Source organism: Diadema setosum, chromosome 7 (genome assembly GCF_964275005.1).
Source record: "Diadema setosum chromosome 7, eeDiaSeto1, whole genome shotgun sequence".
NCBI classification, from domain to species: Eukaryota; Metazoa; Echinodermata; class Echinoidea; order Diadematoida; family Diadematidae; genus Diadema; species Diadema setosum.
Window position 1 is genome coordinate 7,008,442 of NC_092691.1, and position 19,017 is coordinate 7,027,458.

Genomic DNA, 19,017 nt, shown 5'->3' on the forward strand with positions numbered 1-19,017 from the left:
AATTTACTCTTTTTTGAAAAAAACAAACACATTCCCTCCACTTGTCACTGACATAATGTTAAGGGAGATATTACTCTCCCTGCCTTCCTTCGGAAAGCGGCAAGTCAAGTGTTATTTCATTAAGCGAGAAAAGTGAAAATGTGTTGAATTCTCTTAATATATTCTTTATATCGTTCTACACAATCATGTGACATTACAAGTTGTAGTAGTCTTCTTATCCAGGGATGACGGCACAGAACCTTCAAATATTCATAACTTTTGAATGGATTCCTCAAACTTTCACTTACGTGTCCTATTAATACTACTGTTTTTTCTCATTTCAAATGTGCTATAGAAGGTGAACGTGTCATTTAACATGGACCACAAACGCCTCTTTTATATGAAAATATAATGACTACTATGGGCTATCTTCATACTATAACTAACACCATCATTTGTATTTATCTATATAAAGTTCGTATGTTCCTTTTGCAACCCTGAAAATTAGACTCATATCATCAGCTGGTAAAGTGCAGAGGTAGGTAATTCAGACCTTTCCTCACGATGATAAGACTGTAAATTTCTTTATGATGGAGGGGAAAACATACTGTAAATTTCCAGTGAATTAACTTAGAGTCAGAAAATTTTCAGTCGATATTTTGGTACAAAAAGGATCGCACTCTCGAGTAACATGGGATTAGTGTTTCATTTCTTTTTCCAAAACTCTGAGGTGTATTACGGTAAGACGATTTTGCGAGATATTATTCTTGACCCGTGTAAAACTACGTGACGTTAGCAAAAGGAATATTCGACCTTCAAGTTTGGGACTATAGGAAATGATTCGTGATTGTTATTTAGAAACATAACATCTAAAAGATAATTTCTGTCATCCCTCATGAACATAATTTGTTCACGATTTTTCGTTTTTCTACTGACGAGTATACAGCTCCCCCCTTTGAAATACCCTGTTCATAGAATTGTATCAATCGTGACATGGAGCAACCAAACACACACACAAACACACACACACGCACGCGCACACACACACACAAACTAAAAACGTACACACTCACAAACACACACAAACACAACTCTCAGGACACCACAAAACTGCAACGACACTGCTTATGTCAATTCTTCACATATTATATTCTCAATTTTGCGAAGCCATGTCTGCAAATATACCCTGAGCTTTACATAACTGCAGTCTTCATCCCTTTTTAATTATTAATTTCTATTACTCTTTCAAATTTGGTTTTTCTTTTTAACTTGATAATGGGAGTATTCCAAATAAGTCCAATAACTTGTATGTACAGCAGTGAGCGGCTCAGGATGGTATGACATATATAATATATCTTAATACAAGTTAATATAATATATTTTTTACAAAATAATATACAAAATAATATGGGATTTAGGGGGAAGGGGCATATAAAATAGGGCGGGGTAAGGGTGTCACCGCTGGATATGACACCAGGATGACGTGTAGCTACTGGTGAGTATTGACAGGAGCACCATCGCTAGGTTGAACAGCAAAAGGTGCGAAAAATATGTCCTCGGCGGTGCACCGCCATCAACGTTCGTGAATCCTGGGAAGGATGCATTTTCAAACACACTAGTCCTGTTTTTCAGGAGAATGGAAGCATTTGGGTGAAGCCGCGTGATGTCGGTGAGGGCGCTTTGCGCCGCACGCGTAAAGTTCGCGTCGCCCGTGGTGAGGAGGTCGAACACGCACGAGTCCAGGTAGTCGTCGATGACGCGGGCTTGGCGGCATTTGGCGATCGCCCCTTGGCGGAGTTCCTTGTAGTTGCGATCGTCCCGGGCGGTCTCACTCAGAAAACTGGCGTATTCGATCTGCTCCGAGGGCGGGCAGCCCCGCACACATAGCTGCATCTCTTCCGCGCCGTAGTGGTGGATGAACTCTTGGGGCATCCGGACGGCGAAGGTGATGTATCGGCCGACCTGGCGGATGACGATGAGGGTGGCGATGTACTTGATGTGGATCTCGACGTGTTCGCCAGGAATCACCTCCACGATGACCACGCCCTGCTCTCGACCGCTGGTCACCGTGCCGTCGGAGAATACCGCCGGAAGGTTTCCTGCTACAGCCTGGTACTGCTTGTGCTCGGCGCACTCACCGTCTCTATGCGGCTTGATTATCACTGTCAACTGCAAGGGAAGAGAAAAAGAGAAAGAGAGGGAGATTAGTAATGGGGAATGAGAGAGAGAAAAAAATCGAGTGGTTCGAATGAAATGAAATGAAAGCAGAAACGCCTCAGTTACCTTGACCGGCTCATAAAGTGTGAAATTATCGACAAGTGAGCGTGAAGGTCAATGTGATTACAAAGCTCGCTAAGAAATCAGGGGTTTTGCGCGTTCGCATCGAGTGGAATATGAATGATGGAAGGGGCTTCGAAAGGATCCAAACTTTGCCAGTACGTTGTATAATAAAAATTGTAATTATTATGTATTAATATGATCAGCGGGCATTATCCACTGTTCTCAACTTCCGTCGCTCATACAAATGGAATCCAAGGAGTTTGGTAGGTGGGTTGATGCTTTTCATATTCACCAGGACCAAAGCAAGAGATAAGGTCTAAGAGACTTGCATAACAAGCACACAATGTTTGATTTAGATACTGTTTAAAATCTATTACTATGTATGAAAACTCCCACTATATTACCGTGCACAAGTTGTTATCCACCACAAAGCAACAAATAACCTATAGCAAACGGCTGGTAAAACAACTAAGAACACAGCCTATAATGGTCTTGCCCTTTTTTACACCGTGGTAAGAGCAAGGTAGACAGAGTTACGGTGTGCACAAAGGCACTGCAAAGAGCGCCTGCGCTCCAGCCTGCCTGCTTGCTTTCGGCGCGGTATCCCCTGCTGCTTTTTCCATCAACCGCGCTTTCAACACTTGGCCTACAACGATCAAATTTGTCCCGTCGCCGTTGACTCGTGTTCCCCCAATAGCCGCTGCATTACCTGCGCATAAATCAGGCAAGTTTTTTTCGCCGTCTGACCCCATGTGATACTCCTGACCGCATTCCTATGTGTGTCTTGCGTTTCATGAAGGCAAGGCCAAGTGTACGAAGAATAAAGCAGGACACACACACACACACAAACACACACACACACACACACACACACAAACAGAGCGGTAGACAAATGAGAATATAAAGGTAACGGTTCGCGAAGCGCTTACTCTTCGTGAGTGACTACATCCGGGACACTGGCACCAGGAAGGTATTTTTCACATCGATCCGAGCGAGTGCCTGCAACAGTGAAATATGAGGACTCACTACCAAAACAATAACAATAAAGCAACAAGCCATGACCAATATTGGCATTACAATATTGACACCTGGTAGGCCCAACTTTCCTATAACTAATAATTCCGCGTGAAATTATAATGCTCATTAACAAAGATATTGTACACCAACTTCGCTGATTCTAAAGCCAAACGCCACTCGTATTTACTTCGTGTGTTGCAGAAATAACCATTAGTTGCCACTTATATTTTGTATAAAATTACATGTAAATATTCGCCAGGCGTCATTCGCCGAGAAGACGCCCTCTCCGCGCGCGCGTCGAGTGCGTGCGTCTTCGCGGCGTTGCATTTTCTACCAATCAACCTCCAACCAAGGAGGTACTAGGCGAGCTCGCCTAGTACCTCCTTGCTCCAACTTGATCCAACCATGGAGCTACCCACGCACCTGCAGCGAAACCAATGTCAGCGAGCACCAGCCAACCAAAAAAAAAAAAAAAAAGAGAAGGGAACGGCCACAAAACCCGGTCCCTCGGGCTCATTATCAGACGAACTCTATTCATTCTTGTCACCTGACCGTAATAACAGGATATTGATGATAAAATTCTCCTCAAGTCGGGCGCGAAATATGGCGGGATACAGAGCCCCTTTTAGCCGCTCGATAATTCCACGTATTGGGGTGGATTATATTTTCCCCTCCTTTATCATAGTTGTTCATCAAATTCATTCCCTCTTTTTTTTTTTTCTTCAAGGCATTATCAACTTTATTATTTTTCCGGCTGTTTTCTTCGCCCTTTGACAGGAAGTCACACAAAAAGGTTTTTCTCCTACATTCGTATAAAGCTTATACCTTCACTACTGGCTGTTGGTAGGCCATAGAAATTGTGCAAAGAGGATAAGGCCTCATGTCGGCTATCATGCACCTTCGTAAGAGTCTATATCCTCGTGTAGACCCGACGTCGAGTAAACTGCGATAATCAAGCACGCTATCATGTGAATAACAACAACATGGCTATACTGCCATCAAGATACCTTCGACAACTCTGTAAAATTTTCCTTCAACAGCCAAACGCGTAGGTCCCTACTTCTTCCCGCGAGAGACAAATCCCGCGGTAAATGCGTGTTGCCCCAAGACAGTTGCACCAAGGAGTTATAATGCAAACCTTTGGTTATACCACGGAGGTAATGTAGTAGGATCGCCTATTATCTCCTCGGTTGTACCAAGAAGGTGTGTGACACCAGGGAGGTGGGAACCTGGTGACACCTCTCTGGCTGTGCCACGACAGTCATGTAGGGGTTGCCACAAACAAATTTCGCTGCCGACAAAATCAAAACATCAGTTGTCAACGATAAGCCCAATATTTCATGCGATTTAACTATCCGATAGCATATGTGATACTGACTATCATGATTTTATTGAGCAAACTTAAAACATCCTCACAGCATAAAAGCATTGCCCTTACGATGTTGGCTTCGTTGATTATGAATCTTCGGGAGGGTCTAGGGAATGTCTTCAAGTTACGTTATGGCATAATACTAGTGCTGAATGAGTCCTTCCAAGGAGATACTATCTTCACTTCACTTGAGCTCTCGTTGTGTAGTACTCTGTCACGAGTTACTGGAAACCCACCATGTTGTGTCAATGGATGAGGGGGGGGGGGTTGAGAAGGAATGACATGAGGGCATGGATGAGGGGGCACTAACTAGTGTTGGTCTGGATCGAGGACACCCCTGGGGTAAGTCGACGGGCCAGGCGTCAATGGTTTTATCGAAAGATCGCAAACTTGCAGCCGCAATGCACAAAAACAGGGAACAGTCAACCTCCAGCCCCACAACTCGCGCAGTGATTACAGCGTAAACTTCCAAGGTGAATGTCATAAAAAATGTCCGCCCGCCAAGCCGCTCGTCCCGTATCGCAATGACAAATAACCCTTCTCTCGGGAGTAGTTAAAACCCGGCGAAACACATCCCTAGCTACGTCATAAAACATGGCAAAGTTCACAGCTCAATGTTGTGATAACCCCCATCTTCCGTGTCTGGAGGTCCCCGCCGCCTTTCGTCAACCAGCTTTGCCTGTACAACTTCAAGGAAGTAAACCTCCTTAGCCCGAACATACATCGCACAAATACACACTAACAAGGAGGTATACAACTTGGTGGTACATGTACCATCCAGCCTCCAAACTTTACCGAGGAGGTACACGAGGTTCTGGCTCAGTACCTCCCTTGCCTTTACCAGACACTGTGCAGACCAAGTTTTTACGACAATGCCAGTACTGTTACATTACAGTACCCTGATAAGGTCACTTGCTATTGACTGTGAGATGTAAATCTAGATAACCTATTCACTCGTGATCGACATTTGATCACACATAACACAAGGCTCACAGAATGTTACACTCGAGTCTCGAGTAACTTATCAACAGCTAACCGATGCTGTCTATTCAAATCTATGACTGAGCGTGTGTAAGGGCTTGCTCTTCTCCTTGTCATATGCAATGCAGTATACTGTACTATGGTCGAAAAAATCGTACCCTATGATGCATGGCTGTTTCGAATGACTACAGCAACAGACTACACGGAAGCGTTGTACATCAGCTCAGTTAAAAAGAAATGAAAATTGGCGAAATCCGGTAAAATGACTGCAGTGAAATATGCCTACCCGTTTGATTTTCTTTTTCTCGAATGAGCACTTTAGTTCTATGAAGAATAATATAGGCCTATCATCATTGGTTAGTGTGGTTTTGAAGTATGTCATCGTCGTATCAAAATGTTGCTACCAAATCCTTGTGAAGGTATATTAAGCATTCAACACTGGCAATATACATACACAACAACACAACTGATGACTCGAAAGGTATGCAGTTTATCAATGTCAGCAAATTTTACACAACGTCCTCATTTACTTGATCGTGATTCTCCTTTAAGTGCATTCGTCTGTTGCTCAAACTCAGCTTTCATTTTATTTCTCACCTACGAGTTCTTCCTCGATCAGAGTCCTGATATTCATAGTCAATTAAGGCTCGGCTATGCATAACTCTAAACCGCCACTACTAGTAATCATCACACTATAGGCCTACTAGTACTACAAAATTTAATGCACTGTAACATCATTGCAAGTCGGAATTTCACGAGCATTACGTTACTGACTTGTTAAGTTACAATACCTATTTAGTATGCTCATCGGAGAAAGTTTTGTACTTTGCATAATAGTATATTATGACACCCCCTAGCAATGACACAGATGGACATTATTGTGTCCAGTTTACCAATATCATTATGCGAAATAAATAAATCAAGGAAAGGGACTTATCGAGTTTTGGTGTAGACTGGCTTGCGTCTGAACAGGGGGTATAAAATTATGAGAGAGGGGTGGGGAGGGATCAAGGTAGGGATAGGGGATGGGGAATACAGTCTACAGGTAAGAAGCCGGGGAGGGGTGAACGGAGGATACGAGAGTCGACATAACGACTCGTTGTCTGGTATTTCCTTGGAAGTCTGCTGCCAGAACGACCCAATATGATCTGTTGACATATTGGTGGTAACCGACCGCATTCCAACCATCCGTTCAACAGGGCTCCTATTCAGTCGGCCCCAGTAATTTCAGCCCTACTCCAACTCGGTCCTAGCACTAGGTATACATTTTGTTCAGGAAAATGTCTGGAAACTCAAAAGAAATACTGAAATGCCTATAATGGACGCCTGATCAGCGTAGTGTGCTTAAAAACAACAACAACGTCATCATTACTATCATCATCAACAACAGCAGCAGCAGCAACAACAACAACAGCTACAACAAACCACATCTACTTCATACACTCGTGCACATACATAGCCTCTATGCACAAAATGGCAGATGGACAAACACACACACACACACACACACACACACACATGTATGTACAGCACTGGGAAAGACAAATGGAAATTATGGGTGACCTTTACGGCGGACAAAGCTGTATGTTTCGATCGTACGCTACACCTGGCCATTGTTCCAATACCGCCAGACCTCGGGAACAAATACGACAAACCTTCAGGTAGATCGTTGTAAATAAAGGGATTAAAAAACCCTCCTTACTACCTCTTTCTTGCGGGCCATGGGGTAGATTATGGCAGGATTTTAGGGGACTATAAGGGCGAGGTGTTGAGAACTTCTCGTTCAGTGAATAACAGCCGCGCTGTGAAAGGTCAGATTATGAGTCCGCCATTTTGGACGAAAATCGCTTAGGATTTTACACGCAAGAACCGAAGGGTGGACGGACAGGCAGCTTCTTCTTCAACAAAAACCTAATCTGATTAATAATCCACCTATCGCTGAAGAGGATTACCCTTTTACTGATGGTTACAATTTTGTACAACATTACACTATAACCAATCAACGATCGACTTATAGAAGGCTTAGGAAGACACTTCGGGATTCCTTGGTAAATTTGATTAAGCTTCTTTTACGGTTATAGCTCAGTTATATTATCTCAAGACAATTCGAGTGATGTCCCAGGTAACCTGAACAACATATAAAACACAACCCCCCCCCAAAAAAAAGCCACCGACACTCCGCATGAAATAGGCTCCCATGCAACTGACTCACAAATCGACGAATCCGTTACAATCAATCACCACATTGAATTACCAACAAATAATAATCCAACAAAACATCAAAAACATCAGATGTAGGGGACAAAAAGTGGATGATGAAATGACATCTCCGCTGAAAGCAGGTAGGGAGGAATTTGACGTTTCACTGACGCCACATTTTTAATTTTCCAAAAGTGACAAAACCCTCCGCTTCCCTCCTCACCTTGCCCCCCCCCCCCCGTCTCCCTTCCCTGCTGCTTTGGCACCCCTCCCCCAATCACACATAACATGATTGAAAGGAGTTGGGGGTGAAAGGACATGGCGGATCTTTTGTCATTTTGTTGACGAGAAAAGGCCTTTCAATAACCACGTGAAAACAAGTTTTCTATCGCGTCGGTAATTGGAAAGTTGGACTATTGATCGCGCACACAATGGCAGCATGGAAAGTGCGCGCAACCCAGTTTAGTAAACTGAAGGACCCGTTATTTCCAGGGACCTATTCCTCCTCTATAAAGCACGCCTGTTTCTCAAAACACGAACCTCTCGTCAAAAGTTGTTGGCAATAAAATCAAGAAGGAAATGTACAATTAAATGATAACTTGTCACAGAGACAATGCTTTTCTTTCTTCTAAAGCGCAACTGCGCTCCATATCTAGGATTCTGCTCACATCGAAAGATCACACCTCCAGATCAATATATTCTTGCTTCACGTTTCTAGTGAACACCGCAATCTATATTCCTTTAAATTATGACAGTAACGTGTATGACAAGCAATCGCAACGGACAGACATAATACGACAGACCGGCAGACTAGCGTGGTGACAGAATCGACTCAGTAACGGCGATATATTTGGTTTGATATCAGTCACGGTTGACATCGAAATTCATATTTAAATGCTAACATCGTACATACCTATATTAGTGTTTTAGCACGAAAACGGTACGGTGGTAACGTGTTTCCTTGTATAGCGTCGTCATCTAGCCTTTAAACTGATAGTAAAATTGCTATAGTCATGCTATAGGCATATGTAGAACTTGTCATAAAACTATAATGTTTATGTTATATTACTGAAATAACAAAAAGTGATTATGATGGTAATAATACGATGACAATCATAACTTTCAGGGCCTACAATCTCTCCTTTATACGGACATCACGGAGTTTCGAAATCGTCCCGACACCAGCATGCCGAAATACTCAATTTTCATATATCTGAAATAACGACCCAGAATGACACAAAGGGGCATTTGTGATAACCGCATCAATCCTCTGATTCCAATTGAACTTCACGATGTGACTCTATCGAGTCGGAATGATAGTTGCAGGTCAAAGGGCAAAGGTTAGTGTTGCCCGGAGGCGAGGCGTTGTCGGCTGGGTGACGACAACTACGGCACCCCATTCGTATCAACGACTTCCACTTTCACTAACACTTGTTTGCAGTTCAGCGATATAGGTACTCCAACTCAAAACGAAAAAGAACGGTACGAGGGCAAATAAGAATGGAAGTTTAACAAATGGGACTCTCTTTGATTTCCGTGAAGTCCAAGGCAATTTATATGGGCCGAACCGAAGGCATTGAGACGTTTCCGAGAAACCGTGACTCTATCTTCAATTTGAAATCGCTCTTTCGGAGCAACATAGTGGCGCATATCTATCGTGAGCGTGTGTGTGTGTGTGTGTGTGTGTGTGTGTAAGAGAGAGAGAGAGAGAAAGATAGATAAAGAGAGAAATTAGGTAATACGGTGGTTCCTAATGCACCTTTCTTTACATCACGTGACAGTACAATGTATTTTGACTATGAACTAATTTTGCTACCGCAGTATCACACACCATTTCGCCTTAATTCCCTGTATACATTTCATTCGTTTGCAACTAATTAGCCAGGACGTTCCACACCGACAAATTCGGATTCACAGAAGCCTTGTACAAGTTGCCTCCGATACTAAGTTTTCCGACAATTAAGGGAAGGAAACCCATATAATTATTTCGGCACACAGGAGAGCTACAAGCGTCGGACCGTTCGTTTCCCCTTTGCACTCTACGATTCAATTCTGCATTATTTCGCCTTCTTGCTCCTGAAAGGGGCTTTGGTTCTTTGTCGGCACCGTACGATGCCTTTGCGTGGAAGTTCACTTGGGTGTATGTATAGGAAACGCTCCCTGGGTTATGGGTTAGACCAGAGAGGTGAGATCACCTCCCTGGTTAGACCATGTGTGTTCAGTAGCTCCATGGTCAGATCATGGACCCTACCATAATCAGATCAAGAAGATACCCCTTATACAAGGCGAGCTAGAACCTTCCTGATCAGATCAAGGAGGTACTAATTTTGCTTGGTCGTATATTTACCCTTTTCCAACGCTAATTCTTAGCATGAATGGGGCTCGTAGCTCCATGCTAGTAAAAGTAAAACATGATAGCGCTTTCATGAAGACTATCATAGTCCAATTTACTTGAAGAAACTAAATTAGAAGGGATTTGAGGACAATTACCATGGCTGCCTTTTACATCCAACTTCTTCTAGTTTTACCTCCGTCAGGGATGCCAACCTATTAAACAGCACTGTAGGACTGAAAAGGCGTATTTTGGAGGAAAATCAGTATTTTTACCTCTCTTGCAACAGATAGGTCCGAATAATAAAATTTCAGGAAAACAATATTTTTAATGAAACTTGCAGTATTTTTGGCAAAAAACAAAACAAAACAAAACAAAACAAGACAAAACAAAGCAAAACACTGTAAAAATAACCGTTGGCGTCTCTGTTCCCTGATTAGATTAGTTGATTCTTATATATGACCGGTTGCATGTTACGAAACAATAACTATCAATTCACGAATTTGAACTTGTCAACTACTTAACATAATGTCATGGCGAGACAGACAGGCGCCCAACACACACACACACACACACACACACACACACACACACACACACCACGAATATACGCAATACCAATACCACACTTTTTTTCTTTTAGTGATTGTTTACTGCGAACTTATTTATGCACAACGTACCGACTTCTGACAACTATGATACGAAATACATGGCGACGCCGAGGAAGAAAGTACAGCCCACGATAAAAACTCTTCTTCTTCTTCTTCTTTCTTTTTTTTACTCTCCTGAGTTCTGTTTTTCCGCCCAACCAAAACCTTTTCAAAACTTGGACAACACGGGGGACAGTCTACAGACCCGACTGAGATTTACGACAAAAATATCGCCATAAAAATGTAAGACTAATCACCTCAGCCACGTCATGATAGTAAATCTGAGTTTCGGACTCTCGGTACAAGCTGAGCGAGAAGAGAGAAAGGAATGACCGGCCCCACCCTGGTATAAGATGACATACGCCAGCCGCTGCACTTCCTGTCGGCTTCTCAATTGGGGCAGTGGAGAGCAAGAACTGGTCTGGTGAAGATTGCAGTTATTATTTTCATCTCGGTTCATCTATCATAGTTTCACTTAAAAAAACTGGTGGTTTAACAGTTTCTAGACTCATCGTTCGACTGATTAGCTCAGTGCACCTGCATGAGTTTACTATAGAGACTCTAGGGAGTGTGCACGAACTGCTGCTAATTATTGGAAAACTCACTCTTGTGAAGTTATTGGAAAAGGTCAAGGTCCCGAAAAAAAAAAAATTGTGCATTTCTAGCAACAGCGCGCAGAATTGCAGGTAGCTTTATGCATGCCTCGGAGCGCCGTGTACCATTGATTTAAAACCAACAAGGCGTCTCAAGTCTCAATCTCAGGCGGTTTCGCGCTTCTACACAGTAGGCCTACTTCGTATGCCAAGATGTCTTGTTACTTTTTCAACCTCCGTTTCGCTACGCGGGGAAGGAGACCGAACAAGTAATATAGATACAAACATATCGCTGTCATTTCTGTAAGCTGAACAAGGTTCGATGTTCGCTCTCTTAAAAGAAAATGCATCGCGGTACATGAAGTACCATCAGTGGTGGCGTCGGGTAGCTAGCTGCGCCCCGAGTCTTCCCGCTGGGGTAACATCTCAGACAGGGGAAGATTTGGAGCCATGCATGGAACACTTTTGTCGGCCATCTCGTCAATGCACTCATTTCTTATCATTCTCGATTTATTCTTGAACTTCACATCTACACCTCAAGCAAATGCTTGATTTCGTCCCGTTTCCTGGCGAAACAATATTAGCACCGAGACGACCAATAATAAAGCGACAATGCCTCTCGAATTTCAATCATTACATATGAGTAGTTGTCGGGGCAGGGTCGATTCTTCTCCATCAAGTTGATTTTTTTTTCCTGCTTGCAGCTTAAAACATAAAAGTGTAAGCTTTTGCTGATAATCATTTCACTCAGGACGCATTGGAAAGTTGTCCTTGCGTGTAGGGTAGAAATATGGGTCATTTCAGCCGCAGGTTGTCGTGAAGCTGAAACAAAACCAACTGTTTCTGCAAGGGCCTGTTCGAATTGGTCTGTATTTGGCTAGAACTCCAACGGCATGGCTGTCACTTCGATACTGATTCTCTAAAAAAATTTAAAACAAACAAACAAATAAATAAATAAACAAATAAATAAATAAATAAATAAATAAACAAACAAACAAACCCATGATCTACAGAAACTTAACGTGCCATTCCTCTGTCAACATAGGTTAAGACTACAATGCACACGATATACACATTACTGCAGCTATGGGCTTGAGCTAAACGCTCCTAATCAAATAACAAACGCAATTCAACATCAAATCGGATTTTGCGATATCGTCATTGCTGTAGATGCAAATCTGTTTGAGGGAATCTCATTACATTAAACCATAGGTATGTTTGAGTGCAGAACGGGAATGTGCACATGTACTGACCTTTCTGAGGATGCGTGTGTGTGTGTTTGTGTTGGGGGGGGGGGGAGGCTGCTATAGGTAGCCCGACTTGATAGGATTAGGGAAATCCTCACATTGTCTGAAATTCCTCTCTCTCTCTCTCAAAAAAAAAAAGAGTTACCGTGTTTAAACCGGTATACAGCAAAACGAGCAGAGCATGGCAAGAAATCATTTGATGAAACAAAAACAACAAAATCAGCATCCCTTCATAATGCATAACCTTGTCTTTTTTTTTTTTCTTAAAAAATCAACAACAACGGAACTAAAACTCTCCGTGCATCAGACCCGGAAAGAGCTTATACACAGGATTGACAGTTTTGAGAGAAACAAAATGTTAGTATCGGTTTCCTATACAACTGTCATCTGCATCTGCGCGCCGGAGAGTAATAAATTTGACTAAGGCCTACCTGTCCAGTATCACCAAGAACTTGAGAGAAATTGTGCGAGTAATCTTTCGACCCCAAAAAACAAACAAACAAAAAATCTATCCTAGTATAGTTCCTCTCAAAATGCATTTTCTCTATCAATACTAACAGTATAGCTGACTGCTGATAGAATCGCGAGATCCAGATCTAATCTAATTTTCACAGGTAAAAGGTTTTGCAGATTATTATATTTTAATCAAAAGAAACTTCAATTTGAACCAGAGAGGTTTGCCAATCGTGTTATGACGTGTACCAGCACGTCTGTGGGAAATGTCATTAAATAGTGGAGACCTACCACTCTTCTACCACGATTCAAAGGCGACAAAAGAAGAATGGTTTTACTTTTGCCCCCGACTGCCACGCAATTTAATGTCACACAGTGGTGTTTCAGCAATGATCGCACCCCAAACACTTATCCCACAAAAGGAGGCGCAGAGTTCAGACAGTGAACAGAGATTGGCAATGGTGAGCGATTCCGCCCGTAGCATTCATAAATCGATTTCTTTATCTCCCGCGCCTTTCATCCAAATCCCATAACTCATCCGGTTTTTTCTGACATCGTTCTAGATAGCAGCCTGCCACATGCACGATAATGGGATCGCGGATCCGACGGACGGCAGCCGGTCCATCATTCACAAAAATACGTGCACGCGCTCCTTTTAGAGGCAGAGGAGCATGATGGGAAACTATACAGAGACTGCACAATGAAAACAACTCTATGATATCTTGCAATACAAGAACATCTGTAGCAGTCAGTAACGAGCCCATTTGAATCATACAGGCTCCTGTAGTATTAAGAGAAATATACCACCATAAGGAAAAAAAAACCCAAATGACTGAAATAAATGGCTCAGAAACGACAGACGCCTCCGTACCGACCTGCAAAATATAATGAACATCATTACAGCATTATTGTGTACAGATGGTCTGTAAGCTCATTTTCCGGTGTTCGATATGATTTAATAGCGTCGTCACGAACCAACAATGGACAGTTTTCATGTAGGCCTTTCCGACTCAAACTTGATTGGCACTGTGCGCTCTATGCTGTGACGGCTACACGTATTACCAGGGGTATTACCAGTGAGGTGGACCAACGATGAATATATTGACAACGTGCTCGCATACATTTGGAACGTGTGTTTGAGAGGAGAACACTGATTTGGTGTAACGGGGTCGACAAGCTGGGTAAGTTCCTGCGTGGTAGAAGGCGCGGGGAGCTTTGTGCCGAAGTTCAAGGAAGGACATGACTTGTTTGCCATCACCATCTCCCCCTCATCACCTCACCTCTCACCATGTCATCCCGTCGGATAGGGCAGGAGCAGCGGGGAGCAATGGGGTGCAGCGCCCTGGCCTCTGCGGGACAGAGCTGGAGTTACCTTGGGCTAAGAGATATTCGTCCCGACCGATACATTAAAGGGGTTGTTAAGTTAAGGTGACTGTATATTGGTACGAAAATCGCTTCCCGAACAACTATCACCATTTCACATATTGATAAGAAATTTGTTCAAACATGTACACAGCAACGGAAATTAAACTACACAAACTGTACCGACATGGCATGATATAGTGAAAGAAGTGTGTAAGTTCCGAGCATAGTATTATATTTAACACTGCATCGTACAGTGTCACTTTAAAGCTCTTTACAACAACCGAGTGAGCTGTGTGAGGAAGCTGCAGTATAGATCGCGTAAATGATCGCTGTTTCCAACACACCAATGCTATTATTTTTCACAACCTCGTCTCAATACAAATCGAGCAGTTATTCACTTCAATTTAGGTATGAAGCGATAAGACTATACAACGTATACCTCTCCGGCGATCTTAAAGACTGCGCGTCTCATGTTGTCATGTTTTCGTACGGCAGTCGCTGATTTTCACAGTATGATGATGAACTTTTGGGTATCATCTACATTAATTTCCATAAGGGGACGTATTCAGTCCAATGATAACACGCCTGCTTCACGAGCGAGAAACGAAGGAGCATGGGAATCCATAGAAAAGGACATAAATAACAATACATTTGTGTTTACCGAACTTAAGAAATTAAACTGAATGAAGACGTACTAAAATAAAAACAAATTTCACTTGGAAAAAAAATAATCCCCACACTGGATATTTCCTTGGTCATTCAAAGGGTCATTGTGTTTTTCTCTATTAAACCTCATTGAGGTCGAGTTAAACTGGAATAAAAGGGCGCCCTTTAAACGTCCTCTGCTCATGTCTAGTTCTCCTCCCAAACTCGACCTGACAGCTCCCAGCAGGTCCCTCCTCTCTCCTCTTCGGTCTCCTAGCAACCATACTAAGAGACATGACACGTCGGCGCAGATGTTCCGGCGTGCAGTTGCCTTCGAAGAACCCATCGAACCCATTACAATTCGCTGTTTTATTTCCTCTCTTCTATTTCCATTTTCAGAGGAGAGAGATATCCGTGAAGATCAAACCATAGTCGGGCAATCCCCACACTACTCAGTATTTGAATTCTGGGTTACACCACTATTTTTCCCCACTCTCTCGGAAGTACAACGGTAAAATAGTTTTTCACATCTCTCACGCTGAAGGAAGGAGGTTAGCTCCTTGGCTGTATAAAGTGTTGCCAAACGTCCATGGTTCTCCGTTTTACTGAATACAGTTCACCTTGATGATAGTTTTGGTAGTGGTAAAAAAGTATCATTTATCTATTGTTATAGGCCTATAATGTAGGTCGCATTTGGTATCATTTTTGAAGCGCAAATAAAACGGCCAATACACGATACGTCATAGCCATGTGTCAACTATTTCAAACTGTAAAGTAGGATGCCACCATGCTACTTGCTTCTAAATACAGCTGTACTTATACTACTAGTTTGAGATGTCGCGGTAATATTACCATTTCTGTCCTATAAAATGCCCCTCTCTTTCTCTCTTTATTCTTCTTCTTCTGTTTAAGTAAAGTTTTCTTTTGTTATTTCGGCCAGAAGGTGAATCCGTATTAACTCTTCCTGCGTTCAGTTCTAAGCATGCACTCGTTTGTGCTCGATGTGTGTAAGTTATTTAACGCACTGGACCTAACAAAGGCTTATTTGCTTACGTGATATTTTCGCAATGCAGGGAGCAAACAAGGGAAGGACAAATGCCTAGTCGCTCGTCCTTTCAATATGAAATGTGTGAACGACGTGACGAGAAGGCGTGGAGAACTTGAAGCCTATCTCTACCCGCACTGTTTGTTTACCTTGATGACTGTCGAAAGGTGACGAATTGGAACTTGAAGCCCCGGTAAAGGCGAGCGGGGAATAACTGTGCGCTCTCTCTACCAGGGACTGGCTCTACATAGCCAATTCACACCGGACCATGATGCTAGTGGAAGAGCAATGCTTGCTTGGCCTCCACCGAGGTCATGGAATGGTGGAACCTCTCCAAAAGACATGATCAAACGAAACACAAGATCAACCCCATGTACTAGTACTCTATGCATTACTATACATCCATTTATTTTGTCTTACAAGACGGACTGCATCAACCTGGCGCATGGCGAACGGATGATTCGTTCTTTCATTGCATTGACTCGCCTTGAAAATCCGGTAGCGAGATAGAACACCACCAACATTACTTCAGGTATACTGATTATAAGTGGATTGTTGACAAAGAAAATCAACACAAGGCAGCATGTCATTATATCTGTCCGAGAACCCATCAAGCCAAGGGTCCCGAGTACTCCTCAGCACTTCGGCCGGTTTAGCAAACTGTCACTGCTCAAAACCCTAGCTCTTACCAGCTCATATTCGAGTAGGCATACACATACTTTTCAATTTCTTGCTTTAATAATAACGCAAATAACGCGAATTGGAAGTGTTTTTATTGTCGCAAGGTATTTTCTGCGAATATTAATCAGGCATGAAGCGAAAAATGCCTTTTGTGTGGCAAAAACTTTAAAGGGTGGTCATAAAAACAACGAAACACGAATACAGAAATCACGTGTGAAGTGAAGAAGCGAAAGGTTATGCTGTTATGAATTGTACGTTTATCATCAATGGTAAAGTGGATAGCCCCCGCTCTCTACTGGGATGCAGAAATCAATTTCAAAATACAAATCACAACGCGTTGCATGATGAAAGCTATCCTCTAGAACAGAATAAAATGATATAACATTTTTTTTTTCTTCAGTTTCATGGAGAAAGGCTAGGTTTTTCCCCTTTCCGGATCGAGGAGGGGCAGATTGACAACAGAATGTCCTTTAACGACGCGGCGCAGGTCATGACCCGAATCAAGCTTCAGTCGATTGGAATTTAACAATCTGCCGGTTATGTCGACATCCCGAGGTCATCATGTTGGTCTTTCACGATGTCCACTTCTCTTCTTATTACCCCAGCCACCTGCTTTCTAATGCAAGCGCCTCGCTTGACCAATAAACGCTCAGGTCCACTTCATACTGAAGAGATAATCCGCTGTTCGAATTCGTCTCTCTACAGCTCGTTTCTTTTTTCCGTGACTTAGTATGGTAAATTTACGCACAGCAACTGCGAGCAGATTAACAAAATATTACAACATCCCCTTGTTACTTTCATCTTCATTTTTAGATGCAGGTTTACATCCAGAAAAAAAAGTAGTTCTGTTTTCCTGCGTACTTCATCATCTCAGAAAATTAACCGATTATGGTCGCGTTTGAAATACGCAATAGTAAAGTAAGAAAAGGTCATTATCTCCTACCACCTGTGCGTATGATCGGCAACGCCCTGATTTTTCACACTATCATCGATGATTATATTCTAAACGAATGCGAGCGAATTTTGAGTATGAAATGGCGTTGTCAAAACAGTCACCATGTTCAGAAATGTTAGGTTAGATAATTCGCTCGAAAACACCGTGTGTGTGAATGGCTCTTATGAAAAAAAAAAGTTATGTTATTTATTTTCCCGCGCGAATCGACAGGAGCTCGCGGTCTGATGCCCGACCGCGGCTATGTAAACAAACGGTCATCTACATCCCGGGGACGGTCAGCTTCGGGTTACGATTTGGCTCAGGTCGTGTGGTCTGCAGTTTGCTCGCTGGAATCGTCTCGTAAAATGTGTGAAGGGTAGGGAAGGAAGGGGTGGGGATCGGTGAGGCTATAAACAGCGTTGTTCATTTCACAATTCACTCTCGCTTCTGCTTGACGCTTGTGATAACATATACTGGGCTGTAAAAAAGCTAACAGACCTTGCTACTTGAAGGTACGCATCTTGCATGTCTCTTCTAATGTGACTGTGAGTCTCCATATACTAAATTTATAATATATGATATGATTTATAGCCTTTTGACATACCAGGGTTTGGATTTCCTGTCGGTTCTCTTTTGTTTTATAGCAATTTCAGGTAAATTGCCACAGAACAAAACCAAACCAACATGAAATCCACACTCTGGTATGTTGGATTTCCTGTACATCCCCAACCCTAAATCATGGAGATCTGTCAAGAAGCAGATCGCATTTCTACAGACAAGAAACCCTCATCTCTCGCTAGGCCACCAACACGAATCCACCCATCATCCCAAGGACAGCAAAGCATCGGTCAGGTCGATCGCCACATGTCCTTTGTTCCGCCAAACTGCCCGTCACTCGCCTAATGTGTCTGCCGGTGCCCGTATCGATTCCTCGGCTACATTCAATCAACGACAACACTGCGCTTTAGCACGTCTTACAAATCGAAGTGGAGAGGTGAAGAGAATGAGCGGGTGCGCTTCGGATTCCGAAATGGCTTTATAATGATGGGCGTGATATCGACCGGGTGGGGGTGGGCAGTGTTTCAGATGAGCAGGGTTAGGGACGCACGAAAGCTGCTGGACAATTTATGGCGATTAGAGTAGCTTGAAGGGACAGTGCCGTAACTGTGTAGGCCAACATAATACATCAGGCATTTGGGTCGGAATGTGGGCATGACAGACAGTTTTCGTGGGTGTGTACATATGGT

The 19,017-nt window shown here is 42.9% G+C and overlaps 1 protein-coding gene across 3 annotated transcripts in view; it reads right to left on the reverse strand.

The window, feature by feature from the left end:
• Positions 1-1,115: 1,115 nt before the first annotated feature.
• LOC140230334 (repulsive guidance molecule A-like) overlaps positions 1,116-19,017 on the reverse strand; it is a 139,846-nt gene continuing 121,944 nt past the window's right edge. For all 3 annotated transcript variants that reach the window (XM_072310485.1, XM_072310487.1, XM_072310486.1), the window contains one exon: positions 1,116-2,148. In XM_072310485.1, coding sequence (XP_072166586.1) covers positions 1,435-2,148 — 714 coding nt within the window. In that variant the 3' untranslated portion in view covers positions 1,116-1,434. The remainder of the gene's footprint in view (positions 2,149-19,017) is intronic.